Source organism: Coturnix japonica, chromosome 6, assembly GCF_001577835.2.
Source record: "Coturnix japonica isolate 7356 chromosome 6, Coturnix japonica 2.1, whole genome shotgun sequence".
NCBI classification, from domain to species: domain Eukaryota; kingdom Metazoa; phylum Chordata; class Aves; order Galliformes; family Phasianidae; genus Coturnix; species Coturnix japonica.
In genome coordinates, this window is record NC_029521.1 from 10,921,340 (window position 1) to 10,942,501 (window position 21,162).

Consider the following 21,162-nt stretch of genomic DNA (forward strand, 5'->3'; position numbering starts at 1 on the left):
CTGCAGCCTGCTTTGCTAGAGTTTGGATTTAAGATTAATTGTGTGACGGAGGATCCTGGCTTACAGCTATATCTTAATTAGAATTCAGAATCCACTTTACATTAAAAAAAAAAAAAAACCTTAAAATTCTTTCCTGAAATAATGCTGATTATAGGGCAAATGAAAATGTTTTGATCTTTCTTTTCTCATAATTTGGGAATATCTTAAATAAATATATAAAAATATGTTTGCATGCCATCGGGTTATTTTTTTTTTATTTCTTTTGATCTTATTCTTTCCTACTATCATCTTGCTCGCTCTTCTTTGCCCGTATAATTGGAAGGAGAAAGCAAATAGAACTGACTGATTTGACTGTCTTCACAGTAACATTTCAAAGATTACTGAGTGCTATGAAAAAATACTGCTTTTCTTAGTTTTGAAATTAACTGCTGTTGAATATGATAGTGCTATTGATTTGAATATACTGGATGCCTTGGAATTGAGTGCAAAACAGATTGTTGGTAACCAACGCTTTTCTGGAAAGTATCCCATTTTTTCAGAAATAAGAAGTTTGAAGGCTTAGCTGTGATTGTAAGATTGCTCTTTCAAGTTTCAGATTCCGGTGGTGTCCTGGCTGAAATTAGTCAGTTTTTAAAAGCTAGGATTTAGAAGTATTTAGATAATGTGTGGGAATTATTACTTACTACATTGTGAGAACTCTTAGGGTACAGTCTTGCTAAGAATGAGAAGGGTGTGATAGAGAAATTCTGTCTGTTCTGATGATTTAATTAAGAGGAAAATAAAAGGGAAATACACTTTCTTTTTTTATTGTGTTTAGTTTAATCTGAAGTGCTACAATGCAACTTCCAAACTGTTTTGTTCTTTATGCTGGAATAAAGTAATTGGGACCCCAGAAGTTTTCTTCAGGAGAAGTACATTTGAGTAAGATAACCTTAAAAAGTAGGAGGGAGTAAGTCCTAAAGCCCTTCCTTAAATGTCAGCATATTAAAGGTTCAGTGTGGTACAAAGTGCATAAGCTCATAAGAAAGAGAGTGCTTTCCCTTTTGGGTTTTATAATGATTTTACTGCATACTTGAGTTAGCGTTGGGGTCCTACTTAATAATCTTGTCAAATCAGGGCCTGAGTTAATCATATGATGATTTGCAAATAAAATTTGCTTTCTTATGTTGTTGCTTTCATTCTGTTTTTTCTAGCAACATTTGGAAATGCCCTGATTTCATCACTCTATCTCATATAGGAGAATGCTTTTAATGTCAAAGCAAGTGCTGCACTAAAGGAAGAACACCAAAAAACCTTTTCAGATCTCTGTATGTTTATTTGAACCTTTGCATTAATTAAGTGAATCAGGGCATAATATGTCTTCCTAAAGCTCCCTGAAAAATTAAGTTTATTTTTATCCATGACAAAATATACATTTTTTAAAATGATGCAACTTATATATGGATTTAAACATTAACAGCTTTGTTTTCCAGTCTATTTTTTTTTTTGAATTTATTCATCACAACAAGATCTCATGCATTTATTCTCTTGGCAGTGATCTACCTGAAGTCTGTTGTCTTCCACAAAAGGAAAATAAAGACAAGTAATTCCATGTTTATGGAGCTGGCCAGAGGTAGTCTCTGGATCTTCCAGTACAGGATTGCCGGCCATAAAACTCTCTTGAATATATGACTGTTCAGAGTAGCTGACTTGAATTAACCTTCCCTTAGTGATTGATCTTCAGCTTTATTGGAGCCATGTGTCGTCAGTGAAGTAAGAAATTGGGGCTGTTTTACTACTGGATCATCTAAGAACTAAAACCTGTTTTTCCTCTATATTTGATTGAAAGACTGGTGTGGTATCGAGATGCCTTGATATATTGGTCATCCTTTTGTTTGTGTCTTTCTTTAGTATAGTTTCACACGTTACCTTAGGCAGAGATGATTAAAATGGTAAATCTTGTCTTTTGGAGTGTTGTTACTAAGAAAGTAAGTTATCCTCCTGGGCCTGCACCACGGGGGTCCAAGCTAATGAGGAGATCAGTGCTGTGTGGTAGGATAGATGGACGCTAACAGTGACTTGGATGGAGAAGAAGGCTCAGTTAGTGTTCATCCTAAGGAGGTGTACCTTGATTTGGTTTCTATAGTGTAGGTACAAAACTGAAAAGCTTTTCTCAAGTTGTCTCTCTTTTTTGTTGTTTTTTTTTTTTTTTTCTCCTCTTTGGAGAAGTTTGTGCTGATTAATGGTTCTGAAGGAAATACTGTTCTTTAATGTAACAGCTTTTGTGTCTTTGGCAGTAGGGTGCTTTTTTGTCTACTAGTTTCTCCATGGCTGCTTATCCTCTTCCTCATCAGTTTCTGAATTAACGTGTTGGATGGGATTTATAAGAGAAAGAAATTAAACTAAAATCAATATCTGCTTGCTAAAGCTACTTAGCTCATCAGTGGAATAGGGCTTGAATATTTTAGTATCATACAGAGAGCAGTGTAGTAGTTAGTTTTCTAGGTTTGGGAACAATCTTAAAGCTAGCTTTTGAAAGCAAACAAATGAACCAATAATGCTGCTTTTGAAAAGGGTTAGTAATTCTGCAGTAGTAAAATCTGCCAGCAAATGACCTCCCAGAACTGTGCAACTCTATACCAACACACACTAATTGTCTGTCAAGGTTGCAGCAAGTCCTACTGAGCCACAGCCCAGCACTTTACTGGGCCAACTGGTCAGGCTTCTGCTCCAGCGCTGGCTGACAACAAGCAGCCTTTGTTGAGGCCCTGTTGCCTCAGCAGCAGGTTGCTCAGCCTGCAGGCCACAGACCTGCCAGCCAGCCTAATGGTGGCTTGCGTGCTAGTAAATCATGCCAGTGGCAGCACAAAGTCCAGAGGCTATCAGAGTGTAGCTGGGTTCTGGCTGTGAGGAGTTGTTTTGCTTCATTTTGTGTTTCCTGTCTGTGCTGTAGCACAGCTTGCAGTGCCCTACATGTGATGAGATTTTCTGGGTGGGTTAGCAGTGTTGGCTTGGACTCTTCCATCTGCCTTTTCACAAGTAGTCTAGTTACAATTTAGCTCATAAAAAGTGAAGCTACTTCTAAAAGTGTACTAGGAGGGTGAGTTGTGTAGTGGGTTTATCTTCAACTGCTTTTTTCACTTTAGCAACTATGAGACAAAAACTTCTATTTATTTATTTAGTGTTAAAATTTACTTTAAATTGCTTTCTCTGGAGCTGTGTAGATAGATGCTCTGGTTTTGAAAGAGCTTTAAAAAGTTTGAGTGTTAATACATTGAAACTGGCTTAATTTGGAAACACAGTTAATCTGCTTTCTCTTCTCTCAGCATCCCTGAGTTGTTGCTTTATATGCTATCTGGCATGGCAGTTTTCCTGCAAGTTTTCCAAAAATGTTTCTAAACTGATTTGCATGTAGTTCTTATAAATTCGTGTCACATTTATTCAGGCATTGCTCCTAGGAGTGTTAGATCTGTTTTTTTCTATCTTCTTGCTATTTTAATGCAAACACATTCTGCAGCTTGACTAATGGAATACTGGTAATACATGGTTGTTGAATGTACACAACTATAATTTCTGCTGTTTCCCCCCCCCCAGCGTTATCTTACATTTTTTAATCACAAGGACTAAGCTGAATAGGGTTTTTTTCCTTCTTACCTCAAAACATGTGCGTACTTCCCTTATGCTTTTTTGTTCGTGTTTTATTCTGGTGGTTGTTTTTTGTTTTTTGTTTTTTTCCAAGCTTGCATTAACTCAGGTATCAATTTAATTTAAAATCTGTTAGTACATATTTGATGATCTCATTCATCCCAGGAGCAATGCTGAAGATTATAGCATGCTATGACATAGTAAAAATAATGAAAATAAAGTGTTACGTGGAGAGCATCTGAATCTAGGAGAGCATCTGAATCTAGGTGATAATTACTATGATTATTAAGCAACTTGCCTGGCTTTAATCAAAGACTTTTTGGGGAACACAGGCATGATGAGGAACTCAACAGTGAAGTGATAATAACAAAGCTTTGTAGTGTTGGGAGGACTTGAAGAGCAATATATGCTATCCCATCTGTTCCATTAACTTCAAATCTTAGGACTCGAGGTGGAGGGCGAGTTGGAAGAGAACAGAAGCCAAAATGTCTTACCATAAAGCTTCTCTAAAAGGTACTGGGAAATCAAGTAGTTATATCTGTGTATAGTGGCTGGGTGGGCTCTTTGTTGGCTACTGTTTCGCCTTTCTACTTTGTTTGGAAAGGAAATGAAGACAAGATACAAAGATTTCTGGGTTAAGGTTTCTATTCTCACTCTTTTGCTTCTCTTTTTTTTGTTGGATTTGATTATGGCACAGCTCTGCATCATGATCAGGGTATTTATCTGCTTTGGCTGTTCTTTGCGGTAGTATAGAATGTTGCCATTTACAAAAAAAAAAAAAAAAAAAAATTGCCAAAATTCCTTTATAGAAGGAAAAATGTTTTTATTGACAAACCAAGTAATCTGATGTTTGATGCAGACATTATTTTATGTGATTCTTAAAAGATCTACTATGTAAAGATGTGAAACATTCTGAGACTAAAATCAAACTTCTCATGTGGTTTAGTTTTGATAAGGACACAACCCACTTCCCTTCTACTGTGCTCAGTAGTATATGAAGTTCTTCAGCTGAAGTCCCAACTGCCTTCCTGTGGTTGTTTTGAGACTGATTAAAAACCGCACATGAGGGAAGATTATAGTTTTTTATTTTTTTTCCTCTTAAAATATTTTTACCCCCACATAGAATATTGCATGTGCTATTGCTGTATGTGCCCTGGAATTTCTTTGTGATCTGTATTACCCCTTTAGCTTTATACAGAGCCTGCAGCAAGTTCCTACATTGTCAGCTTTTTATGGATGAGCTGTTCAATGATTTCTAGATTGGCAAAGTGTCTTTTTGAAAAAATATCAATACTATTGGACCACCTACTACTGGTCTGCATGTATCTCTTTCTGAAAACATAGTTCAGTAGAAAGGAAATAATCCTATATATGATGTTGAAGTTGTGAACACTCAAATGCAATGCCTGAATTTATGCTTCACAACTAACCTTCCTCTGTCTCTTAACTATGTGTGGAGGAAATTGTCTCACTAGCAGCTGAGACTGTAAAACCAAGGCATTACAAACCTGGGTTTTGACAGCCAGGACTTTCTACAGTGAAAGTGTAGTGAGCATCAGACATAATTTCTGTAACTCTCCACCCCCTTGCACATGTTTTTGTTTTTCAGATCTCTCTGAGCAGAGCTTGTCCTGGAAATTCCGTGGGAGAGTTTGTATTGGCAGTGTTGTTTATAATGAAGTTGTGAGTTTGCAGCTGTAGTGCGCTTTTTAGCCCAAAGTGGGAAGTGAATGGAAACTGTGGAAATTGTTGTATGTTATGTATGCCACAGTCTATATTTTGGATGGAGGTAGGGACTTTAATGTGTAGCTTTTCTGCAAGAAGTTTATTAATTCTCATGTTAGTTTTGCACAGTGTGTGTTGAATGGGTCATGGATGAAAGTATTTCAGGTTTGGCAAAGGGAGCAGGAATGCGTTCCCATTGAAGCTGCTGCTTCATAAGTGAACACTCCATATCGTACCACTTAATTTTCTCCTGGCCTGTTGCTGTTGTTATTTAGCGTACTGTGTTGTAAATAGTCTGTTCCCTGTTCTTCTGTACCTACTTCTTCTATGCCTGCTTCATCGAGTAAGGCAGTATTTTGTAAATGTTTCTGGTCTTTCAAAGCTTTACTATTGGAGAACAGACTCCTAACCACTGTGAGTGGTATTACTCTGCTGGCAGCTTCCCAGAAAGCCTTCTGCTTCCCATTAACACTGAGGAAAATGCTCAGTAATCTAAAAATTCTGAAGGCTTATATTATTTTCATACTGAATATTTCTGTCTAAAAACATCAATTATCTTTATTTTCATTGTTTTTGGGAAGAACAATAGATGTATGGTGTGCATTCAGTGGATATATATTGTGTTCTAAAAGATACTTATTTTAAAAATCTAAATCTAAAATTTCAAAAATAGTAATAACACTTTCAGTTGTCAATAGACACATTCATCTTTTTCTTATAAATGCAGACTACTGCATTTGGCTTAAAATATTGTTGATCTCACCACCATGGAGGTTGGGAGTAGGGTGATAATTGTATGAGTTTAGATTTGGAGAAGTCAAAATGATCTTGCTTCTATATGCCAGCAGTGATGCTTGATTTTTATTTTTCTTTCAAAGAAGTGAGCTCATCCACTGCTACTGTTCTGTATGAAGATTTGCAACAGAAAAATATATTTTGAACAAATGCTATCTGTTGGTCTAATTATGACAGAAAATTCATCTCGTTAAATGAGATCAAAGTAGCAGCTCATTGTGTTGTCGTTTAAGTCTTCAGTTTTTCTACTTTGTGAACATACATTCTCTGGATACAGAATTATGCTTAAATAAAAACAACAACAAAACTAAAAATACACAAGATGTGTTTTCCCAGAGTATTTACTTAAGTGAGAAACCATCATTGGTTTAATAAAGAAGTAGACATTTTAAAGCAGAACAAGTGTTTTCAGGTTATTAACAAGTTGTTTTGTTGCTATTTAGTGAGACAGTTTTAGTGCTGCTTCAGGTTAAGATGTCTGTAACCTCTAGTTACTCCTGAACCTAATTAATTTTTTTCTTTCCTCCCTGATCCTCACCCCTCTTCCAACCTTTCTTGACAAGTGGAAGATACAGGTATGGTCTCTAGTTTTGGCAATGGAATATTAGCTTATGAGTAGGAGAAAAATTATGCAATGGTGCATGTTCTAAGAAATTGTCATGTATTTGTTTGGACTCAAACATCATGGTAAGGAGTTTTCAGTCCTATAAAAACTGAGCTGTTTTGCTTTCAGACAACAGCTTTTCTTCTTCAGAAATACTAGTCATAAGAATATCCCTTTCCCTGGGTGATAAATTCAATATCTTTTTCTGGCTAAGACAGACAAAAAGAAGGAAAAGTGAAGAGATTTACTGAAGTAAGAGGATAAGCAGTGTCTCAAAGCCAGGTAGAAGACTATGATAAAGAGCCAGTACTTCATCTCTTTCTACAGTGGGAATTAAGTAGGAGAAATGAGCCACCTCCACTTATGAGAAATAGAGCTGGAGTAATGCAGGGCTGTCCGATTTCCTCTTGTGAGGAAAAGGAGTATAATCACCATGATGGATTTCCTTATCCTGTTTCTACTAGTTATACTAGTTGGTTTTCTGCTGTATCTGATGGGAGGGAGATGATTAGTAAGATCCCCACTGTACTTTAGAAAACACAATGCAAATTTTACTGCCTGTCTTTTTGTTCCAGTAAAACTTGGTGAACTAGTTGTTTGATCTGGAGTTTTTGTTTGAGTATTAATCTTAAGTATTTCTTTAAATTACTGTGTCTTCAGTCCTCTTCAGCTGCCATGATCACTGATACCCTTCTGTTGAATGTTGCTTTTATTTTTATTTACTACTAATTCTGTGTAGGTGATAAAAATGCATGGAGGAAGAGAAATCTTCTTTCCAGGTCTGCTTCTGCCAGTATGTTCTTTTTGGTGGATTCTGGACCTTTCTGGCCAGAAGAAGCATATATACCACAAGTGCAGGTATTGGAAGCTGATTGGCTAATCTCTGGAAATATTCTTGGGTACAGTGAGCTGAGGAATCAGGGAGGTTACTTTTTAGAAGTATGTAAATTGTAACTACAAGCCTGTCATCTTGAGAAACAGGTCATCCGTGCTGTGTAATTGTCTCTGCAGAATTTAGTATAATTATGCATATCTACTGTGCCCAAACATGAGAGGATTAATAGCTGTGGCTAGTATTTGTACTTCCCAGAATGCTCACAAAGGCTCAGTGTAGACACAGATAGCAGGGGAGGTAAGTGCTGTAACCAGGCAATATGCATCTCTGTTTAATTAAAACATATTTGTCTAGTATGGATTTCCAGGAAAAGGATATTGCTCACCTATCTGAATCACTACAGTAGCTCATATACAGAGTTTAATTTTTCAGAGCTTTCCTGCTGGCTCCCCTTTCCATGCTGTAGTTGCTTCTGGACAGCGTCACCAAAAAGCACCCAAGGCAGTACTTTCTTTTTTTTTTCTTTTTTTTTTTTTCCCCTTAATATTGAAACTTCCAATGTTTTTTAAAACCAGTCAGGTCCAAATCTTGTGACTTGTCCTGGCTTTTGGATTGTAAAGCTTCTGCTGTATGCCTTGGAGAAGATGCTTCTGCTCAGTTGTGGAGATGGAACAATCAGCTCCTGTGTTTCATACATCAAGCTGGGGGCAAGTCATCAGCTTAGCTTTCTTGTCAAGTGTTTTGCATAGGTGGGACAGGTACTTCAGCATCTCTCCCTCTCCTTAAGCCCTTCTTTTCCATTTTTCTCATTTGAATTACATTTGTAAGTTGAGTCCCATAATACTGATTATTTGCCCAGGGAATAGAGAAAAACATGCTGTATGAAACTGAAAAATAAATGACTATGGCCAGCCCCCAAGCTCACATCTGTCAGGACTCATTACTAAATGCATTCAGAGGATGCTCTGAAAAACAAGAGTGCTTTCAGGTTAAATCTCACTGCTTTATCCCATTATCCTCATTGCGAGGATAGTAGCATGTAGGTTGTCTGACTTTGTCCTTGATTGGGGGGAAAAAAAAACACCCCGGACTCATCTGGAAGACTATAAAGATTTTAATTTTTCTCTGGCTGGGGACAAGTTTGGTTGTTTTGTTTTTTGTTTTTTTGCTTTTTGTTTTCTTTTTTTTTTGCCTTCAAAGATATGTACTTGGATTTTTTTTTTCCCCTCCTTCTTCCTCCCCCACCCTTCCATACTATGCCTTATATTGCTGATTTAAAAAATAAAATAAATTACATCTTTCTGGAAGGTTTTCTGAGTCTCGTTTGAAGTAGAACAGAATCAGAATAACCATCACTAAATATACATCAAGTTACTCCTTTCAAATGACAAATTTCAGTATTAGTTGTCTCTGTAGGAGAAGATGTAGCATGGGAAGGGATAACAATGATTTTTCATAAAGCTACTTACAATCAGCCTGTTCAGTGGAGGAATTTAAGTTGTTGCAAAGTTTTCTCTGGTTTTCCACTGATCTTAGCTTTGGAGAGAAAAAAAGATAGTTGTGTGTTTAATACATATTAAACACTTGAAATTGGTTTTGTTGTGGATTCTGAAATGTGACTGACTTCCTAATGGATCAGAGCTAATATTCACATTTGTATCTGACAAACACTACAGTGTACTTGAAATGCCATTTTATGGATGGTGTTATCCAGAAGAAAGGAGATTAGAGTATTTCTCTTGGGAAACTTCGGTTTTATTTATTTTAATGCCAGTACCATTAATGAAGTGTAACAGTTGATCTGAGATCAGTTCATCTGTTTCTTTTCCTATAGTTCACTTTCTAGAATTAAACTTTGAATTTTATTTTCTTTTTCAACCATGTACTCCTAATGTTAAATCCCTGAGCCAACATAAAAGCAGATGGCTGTAAAAGTATTGAATGTAACCTTGTTATCTGTAGTTTAAGCATCTTGAATATTCTTTGGTTTTGTAATGGAGACTATGACTGAAATAATTTCTATAACAACAGGAAATTATGCCATAATATGCAAGATTAAGATGTTTTAAGATGGTTTTTTTTGTGGTTTTTTTTGTTTGTTTGTTTTGTTTTCTTTTTTTTTCTTTTTTTTTTTTTCCTCCAAAGTGAAAATGCCTTACATGAAGGACCTGCTGTATGACAGCAGTAAATCTCAATGGGATAGAGTTTAATCCTGCACTTCTAAACAGTGATCCATCTCAACTAGTGTTTATATGGTAATTTCCTAAGCACCTTTTCACATTAGATTGGTTGAATTTGGTCTTCATCATTACGTGTTTCAAACATTTTTGTTATTTTGATGATTAGCATGTTAATGCATCTGTATTTGTTTTCTTCTGGAGAATAGCAGAGCCTTTTCTTACTGCATTAGGAAGATGTGTATTTCTGGTTATAATGTAATCAGAGCTTATGTGTTTCATACTGCAAGCACTTTGTACATGAGGAAAACAGTGGATGCAATGGATACTTTTTTTTTAATAATTTTTTTCTTTAAACCCACTGGCATTCTCTTCCTGCTGTTTCTGCTCCTCTATATGTTATGCCTCACTGCCGCTCTCACTGCTGTGGGGAAGTGGGACGCAAAATGTAACAACTGAGTCTGCTGGCAGCTGCTCTGACACAGTCTTTGTTAGAAACATCCCCAGGATCTGCAGGGTCTGTTAAGGGAGGTAGATGTAAAGAAAGCTGTCTTACTGGAGATTTAAAGTGGAGCAGAAATCGTTTCAAGTCTGCCTCTGGAGGCACAATTTTTAACGTCTTTTCTGTTGTTGGTATGGGAACTATAAAATGTATCCATGTATGTTTATATGGTTAAATGAAGGTGCAACAAAGTGTTATGTACAGTGTTACTCCAGACCACCTAGTGTGCTCATTTAAGACATATCTGCTGGCAACAGCAGTCCCAGCATGCCATAAACCTCAGCATGAATGTGAAAGCTGTCCTCAGTCAGCCTTCATGCCTGACAAGTGGTGCTGTGCTGATGGGGAGGCAGCATCTTCCTTTATTCCTCCACTGAGAGTGGTGCAGGTGAAATGAGGCTGAGGGCACCATAGCTGTGCTGCAGGGAGGCAGCTGACATTACAAGCAGGTTGGCTTCTGGCCCTCTGGCTGGCTAGGTGGGAGGCTACTCTTTCTGTCCTCAGCAGCTCTGACTTGTGCTGTCAGTATGCCATGTTCCACTTCATCAGTGTTGTGATCTCGTTTTCTTTTGTCATCTTGTGTGTTGCTGTCTTGGGGTTGGACTGAGGCCATGATTGTATATGCCTTTGGAGTTACATTCTGGTGAATGCAGTTCTGTAGCCTCTTCCAGGGAGGCCTGTTTCACTCCATTAAGCTCAGTGTGCTCCATCATGTGATGTTGACGGTGATTCTACTTCCTGCTCAGAGTGTAATTTCATCCTTTTGTAGATGTGTAGTTTACACACTAAGCTTTAAAACATTTTCTGGAATTGATGAAGTGGGTAGCACTTAACTGCCAGTATTGAAGACTTTTTTTTTTCTCCTTGTAATTGATCTAGTGGCAAATATTAGCCTCAAAAATCCTCCCATCACTGAAGTCTGTCACTGGTGTCTCAAGTTCTCAGTTATTCTTTGTATGTGTGCTGCAGGTGATTCCTTGGTTACCCAGATTTACTAGCTTAAAAAGCCAGTATTTTCAAGTTACCAACTACTCTCTTGCTTGATGGAGTTGTGACAGTTCTATCCACTTTTTCCCTCCAGAAATCTCAGGCTAATATGCCCAGCTGGTATGTTGATAGCCTTGCTACATATGAAAATTGCTCTCTAGACCCTACAACTGATTTAGTCTTTGAATAGAATCTGTCACTAAGGAATTACAGAAACTGTTGAGGCAGGAATAGGCAGCCCAGAGAAGCTGTGGATGCCCCATCCCTGGAGGTGTTTGAGACTAGGTTGGATGGGGCCTTGGGCAATGTGATATGGTGAGTGGCAACCATGCCCATGGCAGGAAGTTGGAACTAGATAAACTTTAAGGTCCCTTCCAACATAAGCTATTCTGTGAATCTGGATGAGGGAGCTCCTGTTATACTGATATTGAAGCCAGCAGACTCCCAGCCTAGCAGGAAGGGCCTGGGGCAGGCTGTGCTCTTTCCTCTGGGCTGGGCTCAGCCCTGGCAGCACCTAAGGACAGCATCTCAGCTGCCGTGACTATGATAGTTGGATCAGTAGGAGCACAGATATCCTGCAGAGAAGATCCTAGAAGAGGGAGAGGAACATGTGCCATAATTGCATTGTGTTTCCAGCATTCTCTGCTCATAGCTGCAGGTAGGAGAGAGTGAGCATTTCTGTTCTTGGGCACCATGGCAATATATTGCAAAGCTATGTGTATATCTGTGCAAACTAAATGAAGTTTGAATTTCTTAATTTTTAACATTGCCAATTTTGTAAACTTACTGTAATAGAGAGCACATTTCTGTAGGAATCTGGTATTTGCCACCTTTGTTTCACAACTATTTTCTTCCTTTTGACTGTGTAAGCATATGGGTAAGCATTTTGAGTATATGGATTTCCCATTTGTTCTGAATCTTTTAGGGTTGGTTGTGAAGGGAAGACTGCATCATCCTTAAGAAATCTTAGCCAGGTTACTTGTGGAGCTTTTGGAATATAACTTGATGTAAAATAAATAAATAAAAAACATTGCCTTCTGAGATGGAAATAACTGTGCATAATAAACTAGGCAAGCAACAAGTCTTCGAGACACAAGGTTTAGTTAGCATACTAAGAAAAGTAGGTGTGACTGTACTGCTGTCTGGATTTAAAGTGAGCAAGGAGATCTGAAGGTACTCAGAAATACTGTTTCTGCCAAAGCTTAATGACAGGAAAGGATGTTCTATGAGTTGTCTGTTCCCAGCCCAAAATAATGATGTGTTATGTGAGTTGATGCATCTTTCATCTGTCCCTTTTTTTCCTCCAAAATAAAAATGAATAAAAATGAATGTATCCTCTCCTTATTGTTTAAGAATTGTTGCCAGGTTCTCATCAGCTATACTACCACAGCATTTAGGACGTTGGGAAGAACAACTATGCAGTGCGAGTTGGAAGGTACTGTGAAGCAGTGACCAGGTGTTTTCTCCATGTCCAGTCTTTCTGTTTTCCAAGTGAAATTTGAGGGTGTATATATATATATATATAAACTGTTACACATTTGTTTTCCAGAGCCTCAGTTGCTGTGCTCATTAAAAAAAACTTAGTTTGTGGCACTGCACAGTAGGACAGATTGTGCTCACCGCTGCTACTACACTCATTTCCTTCTTTGATTTATTACTTCTTCTTCTTTATCATCTCTCACAGTTTTTGCTTTGTCTGTTTTTTCGTTTGAGCAGCTCTAATTATCATAGTCTGCTTCTTTTGTCAGACTGCTTGTTGCTACAGCAGTTATAAAATGTTTCAGGTTCTTGCAGAGCGTAAACTCTTTTTGGAAGTTCCTTAAACTTATTCCAAGGACAGAGGAGTCCCATGCTATGTTGTCCATAGGCAGTGCTGAACTTGGATATTTATAACAGTCATTTGGTCACTGCCATTGGGCTTAGAAGTTAACCTTGAATGAGGCAAGCCAAAATATTTATTTCCAAATCTATGAAGTAAAAATATGATAAAATAAACCTTTCATTACTTTATATGTGGGAAGTGTGCTCAGACTATGGTAGCTGAAGAGTTGATTTTGTTTTGATATATGTCAAGCTTCAGGTTGTAGGTGCTGCCTGGAGACTTGTTGCAGCTTGTGTGCATGCATGTGTTTTTTGTTTGTTTGGTTTTATATAAAGCATTTATACTACGTATAGGTTTGTTAGTCTTCAGAAGTGGTATTACCTGTGGATTTGTTGGCAGTCCTGTATTTACAATGCCCTATGTCCTCTGACCATAAGAAGCCAGTGAAAACTTTTGTAAAGAAATGTAGTTATTTATCCACTGAAAGTGACAGATCATTTGGATTTTCTCTTAGATTAACACCAAGTAACATAAAGATAAGGAAACTGACCATAGCTTAACGGCTAGCTTTACAATGTGCATGTGTTAAAATACGTACAATTTGTTTCACCTGCCTACATTGCAGTTTTACTAAGACTTTAAATGCAACTTTTTCCTGTCTGTACAGAGGATACAGAATTCTGTCTAGCACATGTTAAATAATTTGCAGTTAGTTGTTAATTCTTCCCCATTTTGCATGTGTAACTATAAAAATTGGTATTTCTTTTTTAAGAAGCTTTCTGTTGAAGGCTGTGCCTGCAGTTCTACAAATATGAAATTGTTCTTTTGCCAGGATCTCAATGTAATATAAATTTGCACATTTTATAGTAGCTAGATACGTAGCTGTTAGTCTTAAAAGAACTGCTAAAAAATTATCACCAATCTGATGCATTACCTAATGGGTATCTAGGACTGTAAGAGGGGCATAGTCCCTGGCTGTGTGCTGTTGAAGGTCATCTGATGCTGTGTTGGAGATGACCAACTTGTCAAGAAAAGATACACCAACTGAAGCAGAGTTAAAAGCCATCTCAGTCAAAAAGCAGAAGACAGAGGTCAAAGCTGTTGTTTCTCATTCAGGACCTGAATTGCTAGTGGACATTTTGAATAAGTAACAGCATTAAAAGATGTATCTGCCGGACCAAAGGTCCAATTACAGTATTACTGTTCTAGAATAGTGTTTTTAAAGTGCAAAAAATTAAATTAGTCATTCTTAAAATTATGAAGAAATAAATAGATGGTATCAAGGATCGTATTATTTCCAGTTCAGGTGATATACTTGGATGTCTTTTTTGTTGTTGCTGTGTCTAGTTTTAAAGCAGTCAAATTTTTGTATGCCTTTGCTTACAGTTACCAGTGATTAAAATATCATGGTAATTTGGCTCTTAAAAATTGTTTTTGTTGAAACTTTCTAAGGCATTATTAGTTTGTGGCAAAGCAGCTTGAATGCTGTCAGCAGAAGCACTGTATATTTTTGTGACAGAACTATGCAAATATAGGCTTGTAAAGCTGTTTAATCTTTTCTCTCTGTCTTTTTGTGTAAAGAGGATGGTTTGACCCAGTGTTCACAGTGGAGCACAGAAGAGCAAATAATGCTAATGGAGTGAGTGGATAGCAGCAAGTGTATACTCATGATAAAACTGTAACAGATAAAAGCAAATAATCTTAGCTCTGCCTTCATTTTGCCATTCACTTTTTTTTTTTTTTCTATTTTAAATTAAAAATGCAACTTTGGCTTTCTTCCATAATTCATATTGTTGTAGGATGCCCAACAATTGTTCAGTGATTTAGATTTCTTAAAGATACATTATGAATTCTTTTAGGTATAACTCACTGCACTGCTTGCTGGCTAGCAAGAAATTATCCATGGCAATGAATGTATTCATTACAAGGGAGGACATTTTTAAGAATGTGTATTTAGATAAACATGCATGGCTTTGATCTACTGTGGAGTGTTTTGAAAAGAATGCAGCTATGAAAATCGGAATTTTCCAGATACCAATGTCTAGTATTGTTTTTAACACCTGAAGATCAGATGTTGTACTTAATTATAAGACTGATAGCTTGGAACTTGAGCATCTGAACTCAGGACAGTTTTACTGATGTTTCTGGCCTGAGGCATGTTACTTAACCTTCCTGATTCTAAAGCTGCACAAAAATTGTCATATTACATTACAATCAGCCTGATCTGTTACTCTGTCACCAGTGATGATTTTTACTTGTCTGAACTGTTCTGTCCTCAAGAGGAGTTTATTCTTAATCTCTTCTAATTGAAGGGCGGCTTAAGCTCTGAAATGTGTCTTTTCCAAAACCATGCTTTTAATATTTATGTCATCTTAAATATGTTGTTTTAAAATGTCTTCTCAATTGTAAAAGGAAAATAAATATTTTAATCCTCATTGTCTTTATAAAATTCTGTGATGTATCTGGAAAATCAAAATAGGTTTTTGGATGCTTTTGGAAAGCATTGTTTCATGTTCATGCAGTTTTCACGTTGTCCTGACAACAAAAGAGCATTGTATGCTTCAGGGTATAATATTAAGGAACTGTAGGTATGGCAAATAAGTGATAAAACTGCTTCTGAAAGGAGGTGGGTGAAGAGAGCAAGGTTTTGCTGACATGACCTCTGCTACTGCTCCGATGCATCTGTTTTCAGTTGCTTGTATCCTTAAAGACAAATGATTGTCACATGTCAAAAATGAAGATGACATAGACAGGAGCAAATGTCCAATTGAACGTATTTTGCAAGGTCAGGATTAAAGGTCTGAATGTCATACATCTGGCAAGACATGACTGTGTTTTATGTTTTCTGACAAACCTGACTGTCCAGGCTTCTAAGAAAGGAATAGCCTTGGAGATGGAGCATGGCAGATCCATGTGGTCTTCAGCTCCTTGGGCATTTCTGGTTGTTGTGATGTGAAAGGCAATGGAAACACTGTAATCTGGGTCATTTCCGGTTTTAATCAAAGTTGTTTGCTCCCCCACGGCAAGTAGGAGTCCTGCCAAAGGCAATTTGGTTTGGTGTGCTCAGGCATGGATCAGCAACTGTTTGTCACACTGTTTGTCCAGTGCTCTGGGTCTCCCTCAGGATGGACCTCTGCTGTCCAGGAGCCAGATTGGCTGTGGCTGCAGCACAGGAAGGAGTTGGGAGTAGAAATCAGAGTTTAATTAACAGTGGAAATTCACAGCAGGGGAGCATGGTGAGTTGTTTAACGTCATATGTAAGCTGAGGTATAACAGAGGAAATTTGTGTGGGGAAAGCACTCTTCCTAGGCTCAGTCCTGCAGTGCTGTGTCCTAGTTAGGAAATGTGCTTAATTTAGTGTCAGCAGTACTGCAGATCTGAAATACAGCCCTTCATAAATGGGTGATGTGCCATAGGCTGTGTAGGCCAACATGCTCGCTGTCTTGTATGATGAAGCACTTTATATTCTGTAAATTGCACCCTGGTTCTTCACACACTGAGGTGCGTTTGGTAGACCAGTCACTTGTTCTTAAGGTATTTATTTGGAGGAGTGATTATTCTTATTCCTGCATAGTTATTTAGTTTAGCAAGTTTTGGAAAATAAAATAGCCTTCAGACTTGCCAAGTACTCTTTTGCAGCTGGATCACATTTTTAACTTTGTAAGTATTTGTGAGAAAAACACATGATCTGAGGAGGAAAAAAAAAAGTGTATTCAAAACACACAGATAATCAATTTTGAAAACCTGAGTCGCATATATCTTATTTTGCCACTGCATCCCCCCCTCTGTACAGTGTTCTTTTGGGTCATGAGCAGAGACGATGTTTTGTCTGTGTATCTTTCTGGAGATGTTCAGGTTATGTCATATAATGAAGTCTAAAGATACTTCTTATTTTCTTAGAATTCATGCAATAATTTAACATTTAGTGATGAAAGAAATTTTATTTGATCCTTAATACTGCTTTCTTCAAGAAGGCACAAATGCTATTTTATTTTATTTTATTTTATTTTATTTTATTTTATTTTATTTTATTTTATTTTATTTTATTTTATTTTATTTTATTTTTTGAAGCTCTATTTTGGGATAGTTGGTTTGTCTTTTTTAGATTCTCCTTAAAGTATAGATGATGCCGAGTCTTATGTGGTATTTCGTAGTTCACTGGTTAGGAAGGATGGAGAAATGTTCTCTTCTAGTTCAGAACTGGTAATTTAATCCCATCAACCTAGTAATCCCATCAGACTAGACTTGTCACCACTATTGAGGAATTGCTATGATTAGACAGCTCGTGTCTTCCCAGGATATGCAACGTATTTTCCTGCACCATTTTTATTATTTTTTTTTAAATGTGGTTAAAGGTATGTCACTGCATAAACCATGTGTTGAGAAATGATGAAGAAACAGGTTCCAATTTCCCTTGTCTTCAGAGGTCATTTGGACAGCTGAGCAAGTAATTCTTAGTTTTCTTCCTGAATTTGAAAGTTTCTAAGTGGCCTTCCTGCCATCAGACTAATAAGGACAGTAGTAACATGAGGGAAGTTGACTTGCCTTAATTGTTTAAATTCCTAAAATTCTGAAGTATAAATGGTAGCTGCTTCTAAATCTCTCAGTCCTGCCAAAGCTGTTTAGTATAGCATGGAACTGATCTGAAGTTTGAATTCAGATGAGCAAAGATGTGCCCCAAAGCAAATCTGCTGTGCAGAGAGAGCATGCTTATGTTTTTCTTCTTATCTCTACAAACGTGGGTCTGTGAATGTCAGGTCATCAGTCTGTGAATTAAAATAAGACTAGTCGAATGTAATTTATGACATATCTATTAAAATCTGGTCATCAGCTGAACATCACCTGAAAGCATACATGTGAAAAAGAATGTTGACATAAATTAAAACTGAGAAGAAAGTAGTATTATATTCTGGAAAAAATTATTGTCGACCCAAGAACTCTGGAAATTTAAATCTTGGTTTTATTAATATTGACAGCTATGAAATGTGACCTTGCTCATTTTTCCTTCAGCCTCTGTGTGTTTGTTTTTAAGTCTTTCATTCTGTGGTTGCTGTAAAGATTGCACAGAAAGACTGGAAGAACTTGAAGCAAGATACAGGTCATACAAGCTTGATATACTCTAATTAAAAGAGTGTCCTGTGTATCTATTTGGATACCTAAGGATACCCTGATCATTCTCAAAATAGTAAATTAGTTCTTTGTAAATTGGGATTCGCAAAGCTTCTATGTCTTCCATCATTATTATGATTGTTGCTATTGGATCTTTTTCAACAGTTCTGTGAAAGGGGGGGAAAAACTCATTCAGTGTTTCTGTGATGAAAACCTTTTAGTTTTCTGCTTAAAAAAAGAAACTGCAGCAGTTTAAGATCACCTAAACTTTGTTTCTGTGTGGGACTAGAATGTTAGCTTCTAGAAGAAGTGGGTGCTTTTACATTATTAAGTGTCACTTCTTGGCATGCAGATTTGGTTGAGCTGGAGTCTCATGCAGTTTGTCATCTTGATATAAATTGTCTGTCAAAAAGATATTCTAATTCGTTTAGCATATTGAACTGCTTTTTTCAACTTTTCATTTATTTCTAATCCGTATATTTCAGTCTGGCTGGAGATTGTGCCTTCTTATTATTTTCTTTCATTTCACTTCAGTGTTACTGCTTGTGTTGTCAGCCAAATTCTCTTACTTCGTCACGTCTTTCTTTCGTCTGGTACTACGATAACAGGTGTTACTCCTTTTCCTAAGGAAGAGCAGGAGATGAGCAAAAATTAGTATTTCTTTAATCCATTTGGAAAGTACATCTTTGCGTTTAATCTCGTACTTCTTAGCTTTCATTTCTTAATTTCAAAGAGCTTGGTAGAAACACTTAGCAAAATGTAGAGGGGAAGATCATAGGAGAAAGGCAGCTCCTGAGAATACTGAATTTATCTTTGAGCTCATGTTCTGGTTGCTGCTGAGAATGAATCAGTTTTCAAATCACTTGCCCACATAATCTCTCCCTTTCTTTGCTGTGGGATGCTGATCTTGTTTGTTGAGGGATGGTGGAGCTGATTAGTTCATAAGCTTTTGAATCAGGGCCTGTTTTTCTAGTTCTTCTGGTGCATTTCTAAATAAACTGAAATAAAAGGCTCCCCATCTGTTTATATGTATGGAAAAACCTACTGTCAGTACTGTCAGTGACAGCAAATAGCTCATTAAAAAGGTCAGATACTGAAAGTTGAAATGAATGCAAGCAAAATCTGTTTACTGGTAATATTATGTTTTGAAATCTGAAAAGTTTGAGGAAAGAAATACAAATCAGTAAAACAAATGGAGCAGAAGCTGGTACATCTAAGAAGACAAGAAACCAAAGTAGCTTCTGACAGATATTGCAGTCGTAACTCAGTCTTCATACTTGAAGAAGAAACTGAGTGTTTTCAATGCATCAGAATTAACAGTTGTATTTTTTCTGCATTCATTTTTTATCATTTAAGCGGGAATGATTTCGTACTCAGTGTGTAGTGTTACATTCATTTACATGTTATCCATTTCCTACTTGTTATTTAAGCTTTGATAATATTTGTGCACTTTAATAGCATTCAGTGGGTTTGGCTTTTGCAGAGTCAAGAAAACAAACTGTTAGCTTGATTTTTGTGAGGGGAAATAAAACAATACTGTCTTTTTTCTAATTCTAGGATCTACCTACAGTGTGCTGTCCATAATGCCTTCAGACTCTGAAAGCAGCAGTTCTTTGAGTAGCATTGGTGAGTAAACTTCATTTAAAAACTTGATGAATAAATCTTTTGTGTGCTGGGATAATGTGGTTTTGAAGTTGTCTTTGAGTCTTATGTATCTACATGTACACATATGTATACACAAATATATGTATATATTTATGTAAATATTAAAATTATAGTCAGTTTAAAGCACTGTGGAAATTAAAAGGCTGTGAACTTGGCTAATAATATTTTTAAAACTTTTGGAAGTTGGTGCAAGCTTTAGCTCTTTCCCCCACCCCTTCCCTGAGTGTAATTTTCTGTAGTTTTAAAGGTATGGGGAAACAAAATATCTGGTGAGGGGAAAAAAAGAAAAGACTAAAGGAAAAAAGAATGTGGACAGTAGCCCTGTAACATCAAGATGATCTCAGAATAGTTGTGATCACTTTTGGTTTTCCTTTTCTTACAGAAATACTTTTATTGTGAAATCCATATAAAAATAATCTGCTGTGGATAAGGAGTATAGGCTTTCACATAAAAAAAGCTCCAATTTTGTGTCAGGCATCACTCTCTACAGAGTTCCTTGACAGCATCAGACAAGTCAGTCATCTGTTTAAGGATGTGTGTAGACATCTGTTGGAGTCATCAAGATGAGATTTTTAACTCCAACATGCAGAAACAAGGTTTTAAGGGTTGACTGAATGTATAGGAAGCTGTGACATTTTAGTCATATTTTTATCCAGTTCAGGATTGTATGTTATTATGTGAAAGAAGGGTGGAATTTGTTTTGTTCTGAAGAAATGGGAGCTGAAGATAGGAAGGAGAAATTTTTGGATAACCAGAGTTGCAAGAAGACTTCCAAAGAAGGAGGTTCTTCTAATGTCACATGCAGTAATTTGGTGGAATAATTAGGTGAAGTGGTGCTTGAGATATGAGAGGGTGCAGATGGTTCTTTCTGGTCCCATATTCCTAATTTTAACAAAGTACACTTATTTGTTTGTTTTTTTTTTTCAACTTTTATAACTTTGTGAGTGCATGTACTTCATTCTTTGTAACTGATAAATTTACTTCCAAAATCATAAAATAACAAATGGTATTTAGCAGGGTTAGAAACTATTGTTTGCCATCACTGAGAGAACTTTTGCTTTAACAGTTACCACTTAGAGGCCGTACACATGTGGTGCATACACACACACCCCTATATATTTGTGTAATGGTCTCTTTTACAAGTGTGGGATTCCTTTTTCTGAACACTTATTTTGAATTTGGTATTTTGCTTCTGAGGCATCCTTTATTCCCATGTATCAGTCAGAACTGAACTCTTTTCAATCTGTTTTGTTTACCTGGTGTTTTAAAATATTAAAATTTATACTAAATACTGTACTGTATGATTTCCTTTAAGAG

The 21,162-nt window shown here is 36.8% G+C and overlaps 1 protein-coding gene across 2 annotated transcripts in view; it reads left to right on the forward strand.

Annotated features, from left to right (window-relative positions):
• The window catches only part of DLG5 (discs large MAGUK scaffold protein 5), an 89,975-nt gene that overhangs the window by 13,448 nt on the left and 55,365 nt on the right, over window positions 1-21,162 (forward strand). For both annotated transcript variants that reach the window (XM_015866802.2, XM_015866805.2), the window contains exon 2: window positions 19,738-19,806. In XM_015866802.2, coding sequence (XP_015722288.1) covers window positions 19,738-19,806 — 69 coding nt within the window. The remainder of the gene's footprint in view (window positions 1-19,737; window positions 19,807-21,162) is intronic.